The following is a 22430-nucleotide window of genomic DNA, read 5'->3' on the forward strand; positions in this document are numbered from 1 at the left end:
ACGAGCGGGGGAGGGGGTTCAGCAGCAAATCAAGTCCTTTCACAAGCTTCAATACAGGAAAATAAAACGGAAAAAGAAAAAAAAGTGCACAAAGAAAAGCTTTTAACAAGCTCCGACACAAGCTGGCACAATAACATGCTGAAAGGAGATAAACAAGTCTATTGCTTTAATTTGGCTCATTTTTCTCCCCAGTCTTATTTCATGGTATGCTATTATCACCACCAGGAGGAGAGGATCGACGTTATTCAGGGAATTAAGTCGATTATTGGTCTGATTAGAAGAATCTCTGTTCTAGTGAGACACAGTGTGACGAGGCCATTATAGCTTGAAATGTTATCCTTTTGTGTGTTGACCAGGCTGAAAAAAGGCCACTGCCATGAATCGGGCTTTCTTTAGAGACTCATTATCCAATCTCAATGATGCAACACATTCCAAAAAACAACAGGCCCCAATGACTTCCAAAGGAAATTGGCTTAAAAAAAAAAAAAAAAAAGAAAAGCTGAAACTGTTACTACACAAGTCTAAAAGTGACACAGCAAATCAAATATTGTCTTTATTTAAAGTGTGCGTGTCATGTCCATGCGACTTCAACAGAAAAAAATCCATCAAAAACCCCATTTCTTCTGTACTTAATTCTAATACTAAATAAAGTAGCATAAACTTCAGAAAGGCAGTGTCATTTGTCCTCCAAGTAGCTTTCTTACAAATTTATGGGGCTGGTTTTCTGAGTTGGTTCAGCTCCAATTCACCAGCTCAAGAATTAGCTCTCAATGTTTTTATCTGAAAGTGTTAAGAGAGTGAATGGTCTTTACCTGACCACAGCTCTCTCCATGTGTAGTGTAACCGGATTCTGCACTTCTTCTGATAGCAGAGGAGTTTGTGGATGATCTGTACGCAGCGCCTGCACACAATGTAAACACACAACTAAGATGATAAAGCTATACAGCTGGAGATAGAAAAAACACATCTGCATAGAGTGTGTGTTTTCTCACAAGTATAAATCCATGGGGAAGTCCTTCATCATATGGGTGACAATAAACTCCACCATCAGATCTAGAAAAATGGGCACAAGATACAGGAAAATACCTGTTAGAGAAATATATGTGTATGGTCTGACTTTCTGCAATTTTTTTCTCTGATGTAAAGATATATATATATATATATATATATATATATATATAGTGTTTTTATTACTACTACTATTTTTTATTTTATATTGTTTGCTTTTGCACTGTCTTGTTTTTTTGCATTATCCTTATGCATGTACATTTTTTTATTGCACTATATTCTGTTGCCGTCTTGACCACTGAATTTACCTTTGTGGGATCAATAAAGTCTAATCTAATCTCATCTAATATATCACAGCAAGAGGTTTCAATCTCACAGAAATGTACATTACTATTATTCTTAATATTATTATTATTATTATTATTATTATTATTATTATTATTGGCAAAACAAGTTAAAGTGTCAAAAGTTTTAACAGAACTCCAACCCAGAAAGAACATTACAAGTAAAAATAAAAACAATTAATGTGAACACCATGAATCAAAACTTTAATAATAAGGAGTTTTAGAGTATAATGTTAACTCAGTATGTCCTGCTCTATATTTAATAACAGGCAGAGAAGGAAGTCTGTATTATATAAAAGGTATAACTGGCAGCTGTGACTCTAGACTGATTTGTCAGTTTTCAGTCTCTCTTGTTGCTACAACCGGAGGCAGTGACATCGACCTCAAATCAGAGTCGGTGCAGGGTGAGTGCTCAGCAAACAGCGGCTGTATCTGTGGTCCGTACCTAGAACAGCACACACCAGCGGCCGTGATGGAATGTTCTTATCCACTGCTTTTTTCCTGTGCCTCATGGGCTGAAATGATAGAGGAGGACATGCAGACAGAATTACATTCATATATTTACATTGATGTACAGGGTGAGTCAGAAAAAACGCTCTTTCCATTTAAAGAAATTGTACTGCTAAAACGGAAACACTGATTTTCCTTTTGACCATACAGTCATATTGATGTGGTTATTGAGCATGTCTGGTGATGTAGTCATAGATTTATTGCATTGCATAAGAGAGAGAAGGTCCATTGTTTATTGGGCACTGAAATACCTGCCAACACAATGTATGCCACAGTGAACAAACTTGAAATTGACAACAATTACAGGAGTCGAGGCTTTGCTTTCACACTCAGGACATAGGCCTACATGACAGTGCCCAGGGAGTTTTCATCATGGCAAGACCACAGCGATTGCAGGTATTATTTCCTCATCGAGTTGTCTGTTTGGGTCAGGAGAGAGAGTGGCCACCTAGATCCCCGGACTTGACCCCCCTTGATTTTTTCTTGTGGGGGTATCTTAAAAACTGTGTGTATCAGACTGTTCCACAAACTCTTCAGGAACTCCGAAATCGCATCACGGCTGAAATCCAAGCCCTACGACGAACACGAATGGCGAGAAGAGCTGTGTTAGAGATGCGACAACGAGCACAGATTTGCATCAATCTGAATGGTAGCCAGGTTGAAGGTCGTGCCGGACGACTTCGTTGAGACAAACATTTTGATGGTGAGTAAACATGCTGTAATGGTTGACAATTTCAATTTCATTCACGGGTGGCAATAAACTGTGTTGGCAGATATTTCGGTGCACAATAAACAATGGACATTCCCTCTGTTATGCTATGCCATAAATCAATGATTCAATCACCAGACATGCTCAATAACCACATCAATATGACTGTATAATCAAAAGAAAAATAAGCATTTCCATTTCAGTGGTACAATGTCTTTAAATGAAAAGAGCGTTTTTTCTGACTCACCCTGTACATATGTGCATCAACACTACACAAATTAGTTGATAACAGTTTAAATAAGGTAGATGTGTGTTGTGAGAATGGATATGTCAGTCATTTCTACAATGATCTAATCAGTATAACAATAAGTAACATCTGTCTCTGAATTAAAATCTAACTTAAATGTGATGTTGTAATTGAAAGAATCAGAAAAAAAATGTAAATATGAGTCAATTTGTATCAGACCCATTCAAATGAAGACAACATTTTCTCTCCAACTGCAGTTATCCAGTTATAAAAAAGAAGTTTAAATTAAATAAAATGATTCTACATAATTTTCAATCTAGATATATTGACTTGAAATTTGTAAAACCATTAATTATTTGAAATTTTTTCTGTTATTTAACAGGTCAAAATATCATGTGCTATGACAGCTACTATGGAGGAGGAGAAAGAGAAGAAGGAGGAGGAGAAGAAGAAGAAGGAGGAGGAGGAGGAGAAGAAGAAGGAGGAAGAGAAGAAGGAGAAGGAAAAGAAGGAGGAGAAGAAGGAGAGAAGGAGGAGGAGGAGGAGAAGGAAAAGAAGGAGAAGAAGGAGGAGGAGGCAGAGAAAGAGAAGGAGGAGAAGGAAAAGAAGGAGGAGAAGGAAAAGAAGGAGGAGAAGGAAAAGAAGGAGGAGAAGAAAAAGGAGAAGGAGAGGAAGGAGAAGAAGAAGAAGTAGTAGTTAAAGAAATGAATACATTTTGAGACAAATGGTCACATAGGCAACAACTCATCTTTACATTAACAGACATTCTGGGGTTTTTTTTTTTTTTTTGCATTTTAAAATGGGCCATTGCTATTTATGCAGTTTTAAATAATTTGTAAATATTTAGTTGTTCCCAACTCACCATTCTGTGGAGATTGACTCTGAAGTTCATGTTGTCGTCATGAAGGAAGGCATCAGCGTACTGGTCCTGTCAAACACAGAGGTGTTGTCAGAGCGAAGGTCAGTGGACAGTTAATGGTTGGATTGTTACAATTAAAGGACAAAACTGGAGTGAGCTTCTGATACCTCAGCTATGCAGGTGAGGATGATTAGGCACAATCTGGCGCTGTTGAGTCGATGCTCATCTGCAAATGCACAAATATGACAGTAAATAACAGGCTGGACAGAGGGAATGTTTTGGTTTCTGGTTTTGAGTAGTTTACTGAGTTTTCAGTAGAAGAACCACATCAAGAACCATCTAAGTTCTTAGTATATAGCGTTATAGAAATCCAATCCATTCTAATTATTATTGTTGTTGTTGTTGTTGTTGTTAAATGCTCTTAAGGACAGAGAGAGAAGGAAAACAGTGAAATAGTGGTATATTGTTTACCTTTCGTATCTTGCATTACAATGGAGGCGTACTTGAGGAAGGTGATGAGAAGGTTGCTTGTCTGGAGGTTGGGATCCAGAGGCAGTTCTGGGTTATTCATCACTGTACAGCAGACACACAAATAAAACCACAGCAGTGAGAAATAAACACTTATGAAAACAAAAGAAAGTGGAAAAAAAAGAACAACAATCAAGGCTGGAGTCAGTAAAGTGTGCAGTGTAACACTAAGTGTATTAGCTGTCAAATTTGTTTGCGCAGATGGTGTGTTCATTCAAGCAAATAAAAGCATCGCTAAAAGTTCTGTCTTTGCCTCATTACTGTCGCTACTGTAGCCTGCTGTGATGTCTAGACAAGCATCTTGATCCTTTTAAAAATCTCTGCTTGCCGAATCATACAGCTTGTTTCATGGATAAAAGATGAGCTGGTCATTTCTATACTCCTAAACTCTCAAACATATGTTTCCTTTTCCTCAGCTCTTCTTCTGCTGCAGGCTCAAAGCAAAGCCACATTTCACAGTCAGGAAACATACCATCATACAGGCAAGAAAAAAGTATATACCCAACATGTGATTACAGGCACATGTTCCTTTCCCGAGTAGAGGATCCTCTGGGGATTGGAACCACCGCTCCCATAACATGGCATAATGCACGCTGCATGTGAAACACTCATCTGGATTTGAGACTGGGGGTTAATATTTTATACCAAAAATGGCTCTTAGTTCCAAGGCAAAGTAGGGAGAGCCAGCTGGAGATGAAAACATGCACCTTTTAGGAGTTAAAGCATGTGTGCATGTTAAATGACTTGCTTTTGAAAATAGCAGCAGCACTGTAAATCTACAAAGAAACCGACAGTAATCTTCATGGTTTCGCGTGATAATCTGATTATGTTGAAAGAGTCACATAAAAAGGCCTGTTTACTATTTTTGAGTATCTTAACCAGGTAAAAGCTATTTAATATTTTATGGAAGGCTGCTGCTGTAGGTGAAAGTGTACCGAAGTGTTTCTGCTCAAGGCAGCAGTGAGTAAAAGTCGCCGTGTGAGGAGAGGGAGTTATCAAAAATGTATGCAACACAGTCAACAAGGTAGACCCTTGTTGCCAAAAACTGACCCACTTTAACCCTCAAAAATTGACACAATGACCAGTGACCAAAAGCATCCACTGATCCAAGATATTTAATAACTTTAGAACCACTAATCCTATCAATACATTAAAGTAACTAAAGTAAAGTGCAGTTCTTCAGCTTTTCATGGTCATCAGATATGACCCCATTTGGATGTTCATAAGCTCCGTAGTGACATGGAAACACCATCATCTTCTGCAATACCGGTTCACCAATAAAACCCATGGAGTTAGATGAATGACAATGGCTGTAGACGCTTGATTTTATGTTCAGTTAATGATAAAGTTTGCCAAAAAAGTCACTTTTTCTTCAGTTTTCGATGTTTTGATACAATAACCTTTGAATTTACTCTGAGCTTTTATGAACAGCTACATGATCAGTGAATTAAATACAGGAAAATACATGAATTGACAGCAGTGAAAAATGCAAAATGCAGAGGATAATATAATAAATAATGATAAATCACTTAGGAAAGGTTAAATGTAGAAAAAATTTAAATTGGAAGTTGCCACAAAACTAATTCTAGGTCTTTAATGGTAACCTCTTCTACAGTTTCCTTCTTTAAATGTGACGGACCAAGCTATAATACATAATGGGGTCCAAGATTCCAATGTGCTGTGATGTACTGTATTTGTGTAACTTGTCTGATGAAAATATAGTGGGAAACAGCATATATTTGTTTAAGGTATTTTTAGTGGCTTGCAAAAAAGCTACTTCAAGGAACTGGGGAAAGACAGAACAACCAACAAAGGACCAATAAATCACAATTATTAAGGAATTTATACAATGGGAAAAAAATAACTCACAAACTGCAACTACAAGAAGCACAAATGGACAAAAAATGGAATAAATGGACTGATTACAGAAACCGGAATGGTGGAGGGACTGAATAATGTGAATGTAATGTCGTGAAGTGTACCCAAGTAAGGTTTGTTTGTTCGATTTTTGTTGTTTTGCTGATTATGTGTTTATAAAATTTCAATAAAAACTAAAGTGGAAAAAAAAACGTGACAGGCGAAAATCTGATTTTATGTGGTCACTACTTAAACTACTTAACACGATCTCCATTCCTCCCGCTGCTCAAAATACAAGATGAAGGCAGTGAAAGGTAAGTTGTAGTATGGGAAACTATGCACTATGAAACACAGTATTCATTATTTCGTTAGTAAAAGCGTTGAACTCACTGTCTAGGGAGGGCGGCGTGGTGCCAAGTGGTGTTGTGGGTGTGGTCGGGTAGGGGGGGTGGGTGTAGTCGCTATGTCAATCTCAGGGTGGCTCTGTAAAAAGAGAACGAGGCAACAAAGAAACTGAACTCTCTCAGTTACAACAAAAACAGGCAAGTGCATGCAAGCAGAAAGTTTGCACACTGTACCTGCGCTAATACAGTGATGAAGTTACGATTGAGGTGGACGGCCTCGTACAGGGCCAACAGAATTGCTTCATTGGTCCTTGAGACAAAAGAGAATTCATTAGTAGTATATTGCTTTGTCACTTATATCTCAACTGTTACATAATGTAAAGAACAAGCAATTAAAATATGTCTTTTTTTCAGTGTTTCTAGAGATAAATGATTTGACATTTAGGATATGAAGCAGAGGTGACTCCACTGGCAATTCTGTCGTGATTTTTTCCAGTCACGTGACACAGCAAATAAGTATCAGGAACAGTGTATTAATCAACAAGCAACATGGACATTTGTACTTTGCATTTCCTAGAAACAGAAAGTGTAAATGTAAATGACACTAATAACAAAGGGACAAGGCTGTGCTACAGCAAATGACCAAATATGAAAACAATCTAAAAGATGATACATTCAAACAAACTCCAAAAGCTGTATAAAATCGTATGACATTAAAAAAAATATGGTGACAACTTCAGAGAACTCATATTTTACTCACAACTTCTGACAAACTGAAGTGAAATACTGTTAGTACTTGTAAGTTTCACTGCTGGATATAATTTGCCGTTTGTGTGTTATCACTTTATACTTACTGTACAGAGAGTTTCTCATCAGCATCTGCAATAAACATGCTGCCCACCTGTAGACAGAAAACACCAAGATATTAAAAAACTGTAAAAAAAAAAAAAAAAAAAAAAAAACAGTGCTGGAAGGCTATGGCAGAGGTTAAAACAACTGAAAAGTAGATAATCAACCTGTAGTTTAGAAGTAAAAAATGTCCTGAACCTGAAAATGAGATCCTACCATACTAGTGAGGGTAGAGAAGAAGCCACCCTGGTTCTCTTCCTCTTTGTCTTTGTACTGTCTAAAGGAAAAAACACATAAGACGGGTATAAGGTGGGGAAGTAATGACAAAGCTGAGAGAATAACGAATAAATTGGGACCACACAACCGCAGAGATATACGGTCCGACTTTAACACAGCACTTGTAAACTAAAACACATTTACCTAACAACTCCTACTCCCCTCAATTTATTATTATATAGACGGAGCTGTCATCCATCACTTGATGCGTCTGTCTGCGTATGTAGACAGACAAGACCTGCTTTCCCAAACAGCGTTTTCATTTCCAAACCTCGCCTCATCCAAAAAACATTACTGGCTGCCAAAAGAAAACTGTCAGATATAAATAACTAAAGGGAAAAAAAGGCCTGTTTCTTTTCAAGAGAACAGAAATAGAACATTTTTAGGGAAACATCAAACTAAACTGATGACGCTAGCAGCCTCAGCGCACCAAACACTGCATCATTAAAAAACAATACTCCTCTGACACGTGGAGATGTTTTAGATCATACCTGTTGTATTCTGTCAGAGCTTGGTGAACGACCATACCCATTCCCTGAGAAAGAAACGTTTCCAGCATTTCAGTCCAAATTTTGATGTAAACGGACAATGCATATGTATGTAAGACTCAAAGTCATACAGTGCAGCTAAAGATGAAAAATGATGACACACTCACATCCAAGGTTGGCTCATCGTCCACAATCGAGAGCTTCACAATGTATGGATTCACAGACTAGTAAATAGAGAAAGACAGTCAAATATCTCACACTCCTATCAACATAATCACTTGCTTGTCATATGAATGTCGATGCATTTATAGCTACTACTGTCACCAGTCACAAGTGTTTGCTCCTGGAGGATTCTGTTGGGTTTCTGTAAATTTGATTTGATTTTGATTTGATTTGATAAAGCACTTTGTGACTCTGTCTGTGAAAAGTGCTCTATAAATAAAATTTACTTACTTACTACAGTTTTCTATTCAGCTTCTTATGTTCACCATTTATATTATTATTGATGTTTATCACCATTTTTCCCCATTTCTTCATTCTTATTACTAGAGGTATGCAAATGTATTGTAGACGTCAGCTAATACAATGTCCTTTCACAGATAGCTGTGGCCAATGTTTATCTGCTGCGTTGTATTAAAGGGTTGTTCAAAATATTTGATGATTGAATTTGTGTTCATTCAAGACAGAGAAGCTGAAAGGGCAGAAACACTTTAAAAACAGCAGCAAAAACAAAACAAAACAAAAAACTAAATGAAGAAACAGAAAATAACAAAACACAGTTCAGAGTTTCACAATGAATGCTACCCTACTACTGGTATCTTTTTAACAAACGGTGGTTCATCTGTAATAAGTCTTTATAAAATGCTGAATAACATTCTCTTGAAATAACAAGACTAAATAAGTGTTAATAACAGCTTTATAAATCTTTTAATTGTTTATATAGGACATTTCTAAGGATAGAAGTGTTGACAGCTAAATAAAGTTAATAAAAGTGTCATATAATTGTTACCCCGCCACCTGAAGGGGAGGCAAGGGGTACTGTTTTTGGTTTGGTTTGTTAACATTCTTGCAGCAAAACTATTGGTTCAATTCACACCAAACTGGGTTTATACATTGCCAGTGATCCAGAATAGATGACATTACAGTTTGGGAAAAGTAGGTCAAAGTTTCAATTTTTTATGATTTTTTAAATTATTTTTTTTCTCTCCCATTCACTTATAAAGGGCGAAATTTCAAATGTCTATAAAAACATCAATTTTGTTTCAATTTACTTCAAACTTGGCATATATATATATATATATATATATATATATATATATATATATATATATATATATATAGGCAATTGATATGCTGACATCAGAACATGCATAGACATGATGACATCAGCTGGATTGATGCAAAAATAAGCTACAATATGTGCGATGGGCGGGGTTTGTTGTGCCTGGCACCACTTGTTTATAATAGTTTTACAAACACAGTTATTGAGTTTAACTAACTTGTAGTTTAATTGTTACACCTTCACTTAATATTTTTTGTTGCTTTTTTTGGTATAATACATGTCATTATGCAATTAGTGTTAGTTAAGTATAAACTAAGCAAAAGCTGACTATGCTTTTTGCAGCTACCAATCTAAACTGAGCATCACTGATGCATAAATGTCATGTTCCAGTCTCAAATACTGACAAAAATTCCAGATTGTGAACTGACACCAATAAACAGCTTCTTATCCCCAGTGTTTAAGTAAGAGTAAAAATGCAACAAAGAGAATTTTTTGGCCAGACAGATCTCATATACTATGCTGAAACATTTACTAAATGCAGGCCATGAAACCACTTCTGGGAAACCACACATTCTAACAGCCCATATAGCAGCTTCTGAGTGATGGAAGAAAATAATCAATATTAATATTTAGAGGTTCTGTGTCTACTTTTGAGTGTAGTTTTCAGTGTATATTCAGTCCCAAGGGGTCATCACTAGATTCATCAATGCTTGCTATGTCTCTGTGCTGCCTAGGGCTTTTCTGTTGACAAACACATCATTTAGTGGTGATCATACTGTCTCACAACACACCTCATATTTCCTGTAGTTGACCAAGAGGGCCAGGAGGACCACAGCATCATAACCATGCTGCCCTCTACTGGATACATCTGACAGAATCTAGACAAGAGGGATAGCAGTGGTGAGAAAAGTAACTCAAAGAATAGTTTAATGTTGTAAAAAGCTAACAAACCCCTCACCTGTAGAATGGCTTCAAAGATGCTGTTAATCATCACATATTCCAGGATGGTGTTCTGGCTGATATTGTCTGTTACCTGCAAACAGACTTGTTTAAATACAAACGCTCCCAAAAGCATGTAAAGTATCTCAGATCACTGGTTTTATGTTTTGTCTCACCGTGACCAGACACAGCAGCAGTTTAAGACAAAGGCTCTTGAGACTTTCTGATCCATCTCCACAGAGAAGGCTGTCCAGCCTCTCCATGAGGTCCTGCAACAGATGGTTAACACATGAAATAATGACACCCACACCTGGAAGATAAAAGAGTACCAATACGTGTGTACGGCAATAGATACTTCATTAATAGCACTGAGGCATTAGTGACTCCAGATTTTTTCAGGTCGACTTTTTTGTCAGTAAAGTCGAAGTCGAGTTGACTTGTTGCATGATGACGTCATCACATTGACAGCGGAGAAACAACACAGACACACAGCTGATCAACAACGAACAACTTGTACTAACGTTCACTGTAACATTAACAATGTACAATAAAGAGCAGAATAAAAAAACAACCAATCAACAGTCCTTCTCAGACATTTAACCAAACTAAACAGAGGTTAACACCTTGAATATCCTTTTAAATTGAAGTGAACAACATAAAGTGGGAAAAGTTAAGACTGCGGCAGAAAAGACACACAGCATGTTAGAGAAAAGAGCGCATTGTCTTCATGAAATAGATGAACAGAATAATCCAAACACACTGGCTGTCCAAATTATTATTCAGTATTGGTGGTGCTTACGTGGTTCACAAAACATTACTGAGACCAGAGTTTTTCTAGATCACAGTCAGTTTAGTAATCCTACTCTGAGTCGTCTTCTTCATTCAGTCTTGGGTTTGCGCTAGTGACGCGGGGGTGTTTTTTTTTTTTTTTAACCCGCTTTGTGGAATTTGTGGAATTGTGCACTCTGACCAAATAATTAAACATTCACACCATCCCTGTGGATTCTACATTCAGACTGAATATGCAATAACGAGTAATTCCAGCCTCATCATCTCTAAATGACAAGAGAAGACAGTGTCAGTTCCATACTTCCATTCTTACCTGTCAAAAAAAAAAAAAAAACCCTAAACATACACACTGCATGACTGAACGTAATACCTCAGAGCATTTCACACATTTCACAAAATCATCTTACGCTTTCATTCACATCACGTAATGTCACTTCATTAAACAGCCATAAGTAACATTACTATTAGCTCAATGTGACGCCATCAGCCTCTGACCAAAGGAAACACATGAACAATAACACATTCTCTGAATTTAACAATTGGAGTAAAATATAAGTAAAGAAAATAAAAAGAATAAACATAAAAACTGTTTGAGACTTTCCATACATCCTACTTTATTTGACCACATGCTTTGATAATCATTCAATTATCAGGTGATAAAATTCAAAGTAAATATCTTTCTTTTGTTATTCAACAAAAATAGGTCATTCAAAATTAGCAATAACTGTAGTTAATTATGTAAATTAAGCTTTTTAAGACTTTATAACAGTTCTTACTAACCCCCACCTCCCTATAAAAATACCACATCCATGTGCAAATATATATTGTAAATATGTATAACACTTAAACTTAAATCTAGATTTGTATAAATACTTATAAAAATAGCATATTTTCCTTTTTTCTCTTTATATTTGTTGTTTCATAATTGTTATTTTCTGTTTTCTGTCTTCCCTGCATTTTATTTTTGTGTTTGCTGCTGGCCTCAATAACAGGTGCATGTTTCCATCAATTGTACGTCACATTAACACGCACCTTCATCCTTTGCTCAGCCTTGTCAAACCCCATCAGCATGTTGATGATGTCAAAGCCAGATGCTGACTTGTTCTTCTGGTGGACGCCTCGGAAAAGTGCACAGAGAGTCTAGACAGAGGAGGGGAAATGAAGTGAGTGGAGAGGCCAGTAGTGTATAGAGATCATGTAAAGACATCATATAAAGTATACAACAGAAATGAGCCTTTAACCTGGAGATGAGTCTGCATTTTGAACTTCCACAATCTCACTCTTTGAGTCAATTAATTTTTGGTTCAGTGCCTGAGAGAACCAGGACAATACTAACTCCCAGGTTAGCCAACGAAATACCCCATCCCTACATAATGCTATAACAATAACACAAGTAATGCAATCTGCAGTTAGACCCTTTAAGACTGTGGTTACCTGCAGTGCATTGACCACTTTGATCTGGTGTTCTTCTCCCAGAGCTTGAACACAGTGGTGAAACAGAGAGTTGATGTTGTCCTGGATGCGCTGAACCTCCTCTCCATCAACACTCTCCAGTTTGGACTCCAAGTACTCCAGGTTCACCTGAAACCAAGATGGAAATGAGTAAAAACAGAAAAGTACAGCAAAAAGTACAAACAGGTGTAGGGATGGTGTTAAGTATCTATGAAGATGATGATCAAAAGACCAAATCAGCATAGAGTCAAAGGATCACCAACTTTGCCAATTGAAGTTTAGTTTGATGGGCCATAGTACAGTCAATGCAAATTACTAACCGGACTACTGTGCTGCTTTTGTTTAGACAAGTCTGATTTCTGCACATGAGAACTTCCTGTTTTCATCTGCATACAATATTAAATGCCACAATGATGATGAAATACTTTTTTTTTTTCAAAAAGCAAAAGACAGCAATGCCAAAAATCTGTAACAACTAATTTTTCCTAAGGTGTATTTATTTATCTATTTATTTAATATATTTATATATTTCTTTTTTTTTCTGGATATAGTAAGGGGTCTCTATACATTATATATATTATTCTTAAAGTTCTCTACACCTTTATTTACAAGGCCATACCTACAGTATTTCCTTCCTGTATTTACAGGTTAATAATAAGAAGAAGTGTTTATTCTTACTGTCTGTGATCAAATGATCAGTTGATCCTCTCTGTGCCATACGTCTGCACAGAGCTGGGTAAAAAGGCATTTATCTACTCTGCTCCTGGCACATGGAATATGTTGCTAAAAGGCTGGAAATTGACTGAAATGATCTCCTAGAATGCTTTTGAGTCCAAACTCAAAGCACTAAAGACCAACTCAATAACTTGCACTTGTTTTTTATAGTTTGACTTGTCCTGTAAATTTCTGTATGCTGTAACTGCGTGTTGTATTTCATGCTGGCTCTTGGCCAGGACTCCCTTGAAAAAGAGGTTCTTAATCTCAATGGGACCTGTTTTTCCTGATGAACTAAAGGTAAAAAAATAAAATTAAATTTAAAAAAATAAAGTTTTAATTTTTTGTCACATTTTTTTCTTGTCAGAGATCATCTTTTTATTTGTTGCTTCCACTTAAACACGCATTTTCATGACACAGATTATTCATATGCTATACCTTCATTAGAAACAGCTCGTCCCAGAAGCGAGGATTGTTTTTGGCTGGGTCCTCTTTCTAAATCAGACAGACAGCATGATATTTATACATAAACACAGTTTTAACACAGGTCTAAACACTTCTGTCACTGAACCATCATGATACTCACTGCAAAAATCTCATCATACATCAACACCACCTTCTCTTTTAAGGGCTTTTTAGAGGAGGATGTCCTCCTCAGCAGCCCTGCCCTCTTCTCCACCTGAGACATGGCTAGGTCTAAAAAAAAACACACACACACCATCACAAGAATACATGAAGGCATAGTAAGTATATACATAAAGCAAAAAGCTTTAAATCTTTATTTGCTGTACTTGTGTTGCAACATGTGGCTGACATGGGTTACACAGGCAATACATGTTACAAGGTGTGCAGCTCCTAGTCCACGCTGGGGAATGTATGTCAAAAGCCAAAAAGTAAAGTCAATATAATTAATATGATAATACTTTTTCCCAAACTCTCCACCAGTGTGCCTCAGTCTTCCACATACTTGTGCATAAATGCATTAATTGTCTAAAATGTTACAATGAATGCACATTCTATGTCAGATAATAAGTAAAACCACCAAGTCCTGGGGGGAAAACACTGCACGTTAGTAAGGCAGATTCACTTTTTGGTTTAAGCGTTTATGAAATTTGTTGACAGTGACAAAAATGTTCATTATACAGTGTTTTAGTTAAAAAGCAAAGGGCCATGTGAGCAAACAAGACCTGAAGCTTGACAGGAAGCAGAATGTTTGAAAACTTCCCCTGATCCTCTATCCACAAGTCGAATACAACACCTCTTAGACCAGAGACAACTGAATCCTACAAGAAATAAACCACTTTTATTTAGTCCTAATGATTAACTGGGGACAGTGCTAAGAGAAACTTTTGTAAAAAGCTTAATATTTATTGTCCACCAGTCAAGTCAAGGTTATCAAAAATGAAAGGATTAACAAACTAGGACTCCTATCTGTTATACGTACCGTTTCAAGAACTCATGGGTTGAATAACTAAATTACAATCAACTGACATTTGCTGAAATCAGCAGCTCATGATTTAATGCTAGCGTTAAGTGGAGTTGGGATGGGCTGATGGCCAGTTAGCTAGCTTTAGCTATCTGAGCCAACGTTAAAGTCTAACTAGTCTACAATAATCTGCGGCGTGTTCACGTTAAAGTGAATATTCTTGGACAGTGAAACATGAGTCGCGTTAAATTAATCAGCAATGAAACTGACAAACGTGAACAAACGCAAATGTTTAGCCTCCGGTACGGCTAACGTTATCAACCAAATGACTGTCACACCAGGATTTAAACATTAATTTAGCATTAGTTGTCTGCTGTTTGGCTTCAGTTATTGACAACAACATGACTGCGTTGTGTTTATATCAAGAAGTGTTGTCTGTTCTTACCTCAATTGTAATATTTAAATGTATGTGGTAAATGTAGTTCATGAATCCTTGTGACAACACTAGCTCCTGCTAGCATACTGCTATGTGCACCTCCGTCCTCCTGCAGGTCTGCAGGGTCCTAGCGCCCTACCGGCCTCTTCTTCTGTTTCTTTTCCTCTTCTTCCGTTCTTCTTCTTCTTCTTCTTCTTCTTCTTCTTCTTCTTCTTCTTCTCTAGGTCTTATTCATCCTCTACACAGGCTAATAGCTGAACATGCTGATTTATGGGGCTGTATTACATGTATTCCACTTTATAAAATAAGAAAACGGTGTTCTTTGTGACTAATTATCACAAAATGAAAATTAAACACATGTGTTATTGAATTAAATAATGTGTCACAATAAAAATAATGGATCTAAATCCAGACCCTATAAATCCACTACATAGACTATTGTATGAAGTCTCTTCAGTGCACATTACAATGTGATTAGAATGTTTCCGTGTTTCTGACTTATTTCCTCTGTGACAAACGCTGAAATAAGAGGCCATGTGACCTTTATTCACACTTCACACTGGATCTCAACAGTCTTCAATCAACAAACACATTTCTCATCATAAAAGAAGTCAGCATCTCTACTAACTGATATCTCTTTATGGAAACACAGTATAAACTTTGAATGGTCAGACTTTATGTTACCAGTAAAGAATCTTGGTGATTAAAGACTGGTTTCTAAAAATCTACACTGTTCCCCATGAACTTGGAATACAAAATTTTTTCATCTTCGCATGAAATTATTGTGACAATGTTTTTTTATTCTTGAAAGATAAAATGTAACTTGGACTCGGTATGTAATAATAGCATCTGGTCAAAGGTGATTACTGATATGCATAAACAATAAAAAGAGGAATGTATGTAAAAATTATCCCAACTTTATGGGCAACAGTGTATATGTGTTCTGCTAATAAGATCATGACAAGTTCTTCTAACAACTGTAGTGATTACCTCAGTATGGACCAGAGATCCTGATTTTCTGTAATCTGTATCCACTTAAAACCCTATAAACCCAGAAGATGACTGATTTTGGTGACATACATAATGCTTTTAATGATTATTTAAGCCTTGTCATTCATGTTTAGCAATTTCTCCATATTCACATGATTGCTTTAGATGTATTATGTATTTATAACAATTCTTATGTACATTTGTTTGCATCTGTAAATCAGAATATTAGTCTAGTAATATCATTATCAGTAGATCCATTCCTCTCTGCTTAGATAATGAATGACCTGATGTTTTACAGCAGAGTATCAGGGAGCAGGAGTTGATGTCTTCATGCTTCAACTTTATGATTTTTTTATTTTTTATTTTTTTTGCAAATCAACCCATAAAGACCCAGTGCTACTTTCGTTTTTCGTTCCCAGATAATTTTTTCTCTCTATTTAACCTTTTTTTAAGTGCTGTATCACCATTTATCTTAATATATCTTCTTCATTTAGTTTTTTTTTTTTCAGTAAAAATCTAGTACTTCCCTATATTTATTTTACTAATCATGTACTTTAATTTTAATCATCATGCTGAAATTACATTTGAGGATTATCATACCAAAAACAGAGAAAACTTGAAAAAAAGTAATTTTTCCAGTAAAATATATCATTAACTGAACATAATACAAGTGTGTCCATCCACTGTCATTGATCCAACTCCATGGGTTTTACTGGTGAATCAATGTTGTAGAAGATGACAGTGTTTACTCATTCACTGCAGAGCCTCTGAACATCCAAATGAGTCATATCTGATGAATTGATAGGATTAGTGAATCAACAGGTATTAAACATTTTAAATCAGTAGATGCTTTTGGTCACTGGCGTATATTTGGGTCTTTATGGGTTAACTTTACAATCAAGGGTACAATATTTGTGGTAAAGACTGAAGTGAGCATCTCAGTTCCCAGAATAAATGAGATAGGCTCAGGTTTGCCGTGTCATTAGACAGAAAAGGAGAAGAGGCAAAAGAAAAGGAGAAAATCTGAATTTAATGAGAATTTTAATGAGAATTTTATGAAGTGGAGGGCGATAAGAGCCGAGGACATACTGAAACTAGATTCCTCCATTAAGGGTTAAGTTAGTGTACAAATTTTTTAATGTCATAATCACTTATCAGGGTTTACTGTTCTATAAGTTAAGTTTGCTCTCAAGAAATGCTTTTCCTCTGTCAACAAAATTCTTACGAGTTCATCATTTTTTGCACTACAGAAAGAGTCCTAGTTCATCAGTCTCTATTTGCACAGTGATTCTAACAATTAAATAACTTTGATGCTTATTTTGATGATACAGGATTTGAAAAGGTGCAAGTTAAATATTTTCTTCACTGTTTTTGCTATAGTTATATGTTATTAGAATGTGTAATTTTTTGAAAACCTTACTAATACTTGACTTTTTGTAATAAAGTCAACACTGTGGCATTTTTGCTGGCATGTGATTTTTTTCTCACTGAATTTTGATATGTCATGTAACATAAAATCATAGGTCAAATTGGGTCGGAGCACACTGGTTCGCGACAGGGTTTTCTTTGTAGAAATTCTCCACCTGCTCTCCATCTGCACTTGGAAGTCCATCTGATGCACAATTTACAAGATACTCAGAAATTGTCACGTACAGATGGAGTTCATTCAACACGTAATGGACATTAATTTTCCAGCAGCTCAAGATGGAGAACAAAAGCCATACCTTTGCCTTTTTGTTATTTCCTGTGACATATTTCACTAGTTGAGTGGTTTGTGATTCATGTGATTTCAAATGTCAGTCACTGAACAAAACACCAAGTCAGATTTTCCCACCTATGCAGTCTCTACTTCCAAACAGTGACTGAAGGAGTACATAATGGAGGAAAAATAGTCTGAAATACTGGGTTTGTCATCATTATTATTATTATTATTATTATTAGTAGTAGTAGTAGTAGTAGTAGTATTAATTGTATTATTAGTATTATTATTCATTCATTCGTTCATTCATTCATTCATTCAACCAGTCACTCTCACATTCACATCTACAGGCAATTTAGATTTACCAATTAACCTATTAGTGCATGTCTTTGAATTGTGGAAGGAAGCTGGAATACCCAGAGAGAACCCATGCAAGATCAAGATCAATGTCGATTTGGACATGTTTTCCAGAGTCATTTTAATTACTTTCACTGTTTTGTTTTTTAATAAACCCAAATCCATAGCTTCCAGTGTGAGTTGGGCTTGTTGGTTTTTATACTTGTACTCCACTGTATTTCAAAGGTAAACCATTTGTCTAACAGGTTTAGTTACATTTCATACAACATATATACATTTTCATCTTTTTCCTGCGTATTAATATTCACAATAAAGTGAATGCTTTAGTGTGTCCTGTACAATTAAAGGAAATTCTTCTTTATAAGCTAAATAAACTCTTTAAAAAACAAAGTGACAAGAAAATGTTTTGTCATGAAACAGAAAACAGGTCTATTTTTCAGAGCTCATGACGATGACAATTTGTAGTGATGAATAGTTCTCACAGGACAGTGACTTTACAAACATATGATCTTGCAGAATGTGATGCACTGCAGTAGATTAAACAACCAACAGTACAGAAAGTAGCTGAACTAACATGTATAGCAGTGAAATGCAACATACACATGAGTGGAGCAAAAAAAAAATGAGTCCAAAACCATAATTTATAATAGAAGAACACTGCACATTCACTACTTTGACTTTGTATACTTTGAATGTGTTCTGCTGATGACACCATAGTGAGAAAAAATTTACAGACGCCCTTAAAATTTTACACAGTCTTGAATATTTTCTTGAAATATTTGCAGAAAAATCTTTTTTGTCTTTCAAATACAAAGGATTTGCTCAAAACTAACTGCTTGACAGTTTCAACATGTCATGCCCTGGATGTGTTTCATTATTTTGCTGAAACATCCAGTTTTGACCTTGATGGAACAGAACACGTGCAGATGGGAACATGTGGGTTTGGAGAACAGAACAATACTTGGCAGAGTTCAATGACTTAAGAGTGATTCTTGATGCAGTATATCACAAATGCATGGGGTGTCCAATAACCTTTTTCCACCACTGTACTTTTACTTAAAGTCTCTTCCATGGAGGTGAACTTTTCCATGAAGCAGTTCCAGCTCTATCTGAACCCTGTGAGACGCTAAGATGTCTGGATCCTTCTGCAGGTGCATGGAATAAATGCAGAGATGAGGTGTGATCGCTGAAAAGCAGCCTGTGGTATTGAAGGGCTTCAGGAGTCGACCATGTCACCACTGGAACAGTGTATAACAAACTGTTGGTCCTTTGGGTTATTACTTTTCTTTCCTTTATGCTTGGCCTTTTCAGGTCTGTCTGCACGCGGATGTAAACCTGGATTGACGGGTGAAAGCAGCTACCTAGTCAGAAGCATAAAAGCAGCCTCGGTGCCTCATGGATGAGATGTGAGGACCACTGGGAGAGCCATCAGCCTGTCTGATAATTCAGAACCACTGACAGCTTACAACACACAGACTTTCACAAGGATGAGACTAGACAGAGAGAAGGCATGTTTCAAGGTGGGAAGGAAAGTGTTGTGTTGTGTATAATTGAACAAAGAAAGAGGAGTCGAGTAGGAAAGCACTGGAAACAGCTGGATGAACAGACAATCCTGTCCAAACTTGAAGGCATCATACTGAGTTTAACAGACGAACATCAGTGGACTCATCACTCCTGTGAAGTGTCTTCTGTGACTCTGGAAGGAACAGCCCAGTGTTTGAAGAATTAACTCCTGATAATGTCATCATAGAAATGCAGCCACAGAGCAGGGGTGTCAAACACGCGGCCCATGGGCCAAAACCAGCTGGCCAAAACATCCATTCCTCATGGGATGAATTTGTGAGGTGCAAAAATTACACTGAAGATATCAACAGATAAGGGTGTTATAATGGTTCAAGAGCCACATGCAGCCCATTGTGATCTCTAATGGATCAGACCAGTAAAATAATAGCAGAATAAACTATAAATAATGACAACTTCAATTTTTTCTCCTTGCTTTAGTGTAAAAAAAGTTAATAATAATATATTTCAATTACAATATTGAAGTGTTTATATTTACAAATTATCCTTTCAGAAAAAATTTGAATAACCTGAACATCCATGAACAACTTAAAAAGTCATAAGAAAAATACACAGAATTTTAATAGTAAAACAAAGAGAAAATTTGAAGTTATTATTTCTAGGTTATTATGACATGATTTTACTGGTCTAGCAGGTTTAGTTTTTCTGCCATCCTAAAGAATATGGTTGGATGATATTGTGCTAATACAGTTGGCACAGGAGTTACAGTTTGGAAATTTTCCCTGGTATTTATTTTGTGTTTTAATTTACTTTTTGATTGACAAACACATAATCTTTGTTTATTTGTTTTAGTTTGGTTATAGATACATGCATTTCTCAGATACATAGTAATAGTTAGAAGTAAAACAGTAAAGAAGGGAACCTAGAACCTGAGATCAGTTGTATTTTGAGTGTACAGTTATTCTTACAACCCAGTTCTTTGTAATTTCACATTGAAGAACATTACTCTGAAATTACTTCATGATTTGTAAACAGATTTTTGAAGATTGGTGAACCTCTGCCTCTCTAACATACTCATGTCACTGACCTGTTGACATAGAATCTCATTAAAATGTTCCTCCTGCTGTATCTTTCTAGTACTATTATTTTGTTGCCGCCAACCCAACTTTTTGGAGATGTGTTGCTGCCATCAAATTCTAAATCATTATTTTGATTTTAATAGTATATTTTCTTGCTTTAAACACTTGGCATTTGATGTTTTCCACATTTTATTGTGAATGAAATATTTATTTACATTTTACACATCTATTTGGAAATGGGGTTGCTGTTTCAGTTTTCATTTGGGGAAAATACGCAGCCCAGCCAAAAAAATAGTTGCACATGGAATACTTCACTGCACCACCTTTGGTTTGGATTACAGGAGACATTCACCGTGACATCTTTTTCGTCACATAATGCTTATGTAGTGACACAGTAAGGTTCATAATATTTTTTCCATCCATAGTTGCATTAATTAGTAGCCTCTTATTGGCTATTTGCTGCAGTTAGAGTTAAATAAACAACCTGGCCAAAAAAATAAATAACTGCCTGGATTTAACTACGCAAATAGTTCTGATCCTCCCATGGGTAAGAACTGCAGTGGTAAAGAATGTTTCTGCTGTAACAGGTTGTTGAACTCTAATTGATGCTGTAAGTAGCCTTTAATGTCAGAAAGATTAGAGATTGTATTTGTTTTAGTTTAGTTTTACGATAGGAGGAACAGAGCTTAAAAGTTACATTTTGAATATATAGTTACTTTTAGTTTCTGTTGTTTTTTACGGTTTTATTTCAGCATTCCTCGCATTCTTACACTTCGCCCTGAAATGGACTTAGTAGAGACCTGAACTATCATAAGCTGAACAAAGAAAGTGGTGGAATTTGACAGAGTACTTTTACTCAAATACAACTTGGAGTATTTCCATATTCTGCTGTTGTACATTTCAACTGCACTACACTTTAAAGGCAATTATTATACCTTTGCCTCCACTGCATGTTATAAATAAATCATAGTAAAGAAACACATTAATGCATCAATAATCATAATTTACCCATATATATTACCCAAAAATGGTCTGCACTTGGACTTTTTATATAATTGATCCTAATAATTTAATTATAATAAAGGGTTCCTACAGGTTTCTACAAGTTAAATTTAAGACTTTTTAAGACTACTTGGAATAGAATTTAATGCCTATTTCACAACTCGACTGGCAAAAATTGGTGACTCCTAGAATTTAGGAAAGTGTATTTATTTACACCACTACTATTTTTCTGAGACACTGCTCACCGGGCCTGCAAAGTTAGTGATAATTAGTTCCTAATTTCAGTGTAAACTGTTGGGTTAGAAGGGGTGAAACTGAGTCGACTAATGTTACTTTCTTTGCAGCTCTGACATTTCCCAGACACATTTAAACAATACACTGAACCAGTTTATGGCAACGTAACTTAAGACATACCAGATCAAATTTAATACCTTTTAAATTTTTTTTAAGGAATTAAATGCAGATTTGTAAATCCAAGACTTTTAAGACCCCACAGGAGCCCTGTAATAACTTCCTTTCCTTTGTCCACCACTGACCCAGAATCCCTCAGTGTTCCGTGCAGTGGCTGTAACTGTAGGATTAAAAACATGAGTGATAACACGATTCTTTAAAGTGAAAATGTATCTTTTTATTGGTACCATACATTAATTATCAAGGGCAGAAACTAACCAAATCAAAAAATATATATCAAACAATGATTTTTCTACAGGGTTTGGAGAAGGTAC

At 36.1% G+C, this 22430-nt stretch overlaps 1 protein-coding gene across 1 annotated transcript in view; it reads right to left on the reverse strand.

Annotated features, from left to right (window-relative positions):
* armh3 (armadillo like helical domain containing 3) overlaps positions 1-15189 on the reverse strand; it is a 28723-nt gene extending 13534 nt beyond the window's left edge. Inside the window, 21 exon segments of the mRNA XM_030134664.1 lie at positions 813-901; positions 993-1053; positions 1798-1867; positions 3681-3746; positions 3845-3903; positions 4149-4250; positions 6453-6509; positions 6512-6545; positions 6641-6716; positions 7261-7307; positions 7472-7532; positions 8023-8066; positions 8187-8243; positions 10093-10179; positions 10260-10334; positions 10417-10509; positions 12062-12169; positions 12464-12610; positions 13634-13690; positions 13782-13891; positions 15067-15189. Coding sequence (XP_029990524.1) covers positions 813-901; positions 993-1053; positions 1798-1867; positions 3681-3746; positions 3845-3903; positions 4149-4250; positions 6453-6509; positions 6512-6545; positions 6641-6716; positions 7261-7307; positions 7472-7532; positions 8023-8066; positions 8187-8243; positions 10093-10179; positions 10260-10334; positions 10417-10509; positions 12062-12169; positions 12464-12610; positions 13634-13690; positions 13782-13883 — 1492 coding nt within the window. The 5' untranslated portion in view covers positions 13884-13891; positions 15067-15189.
* Between the last annotated feature and the right edge of the window lie 7241 nt (positions 15190-22430).

The sequence above is a fragment of the Sphaeramia orbicularis genome, chromosome 1 (assembly GCF_902148855.1).
Source record: "Sphaeramia orbicularis chromosome 1, fSphaOr1.1, whole genome shotgun sequence".
Taxonomy (NCBI): Eukaryota; Metazoa; Chordata; class Actinopteri; order Kurtiformes; family Apogonidae; genus Sphaeramia; species Sphaeramia orbicularis.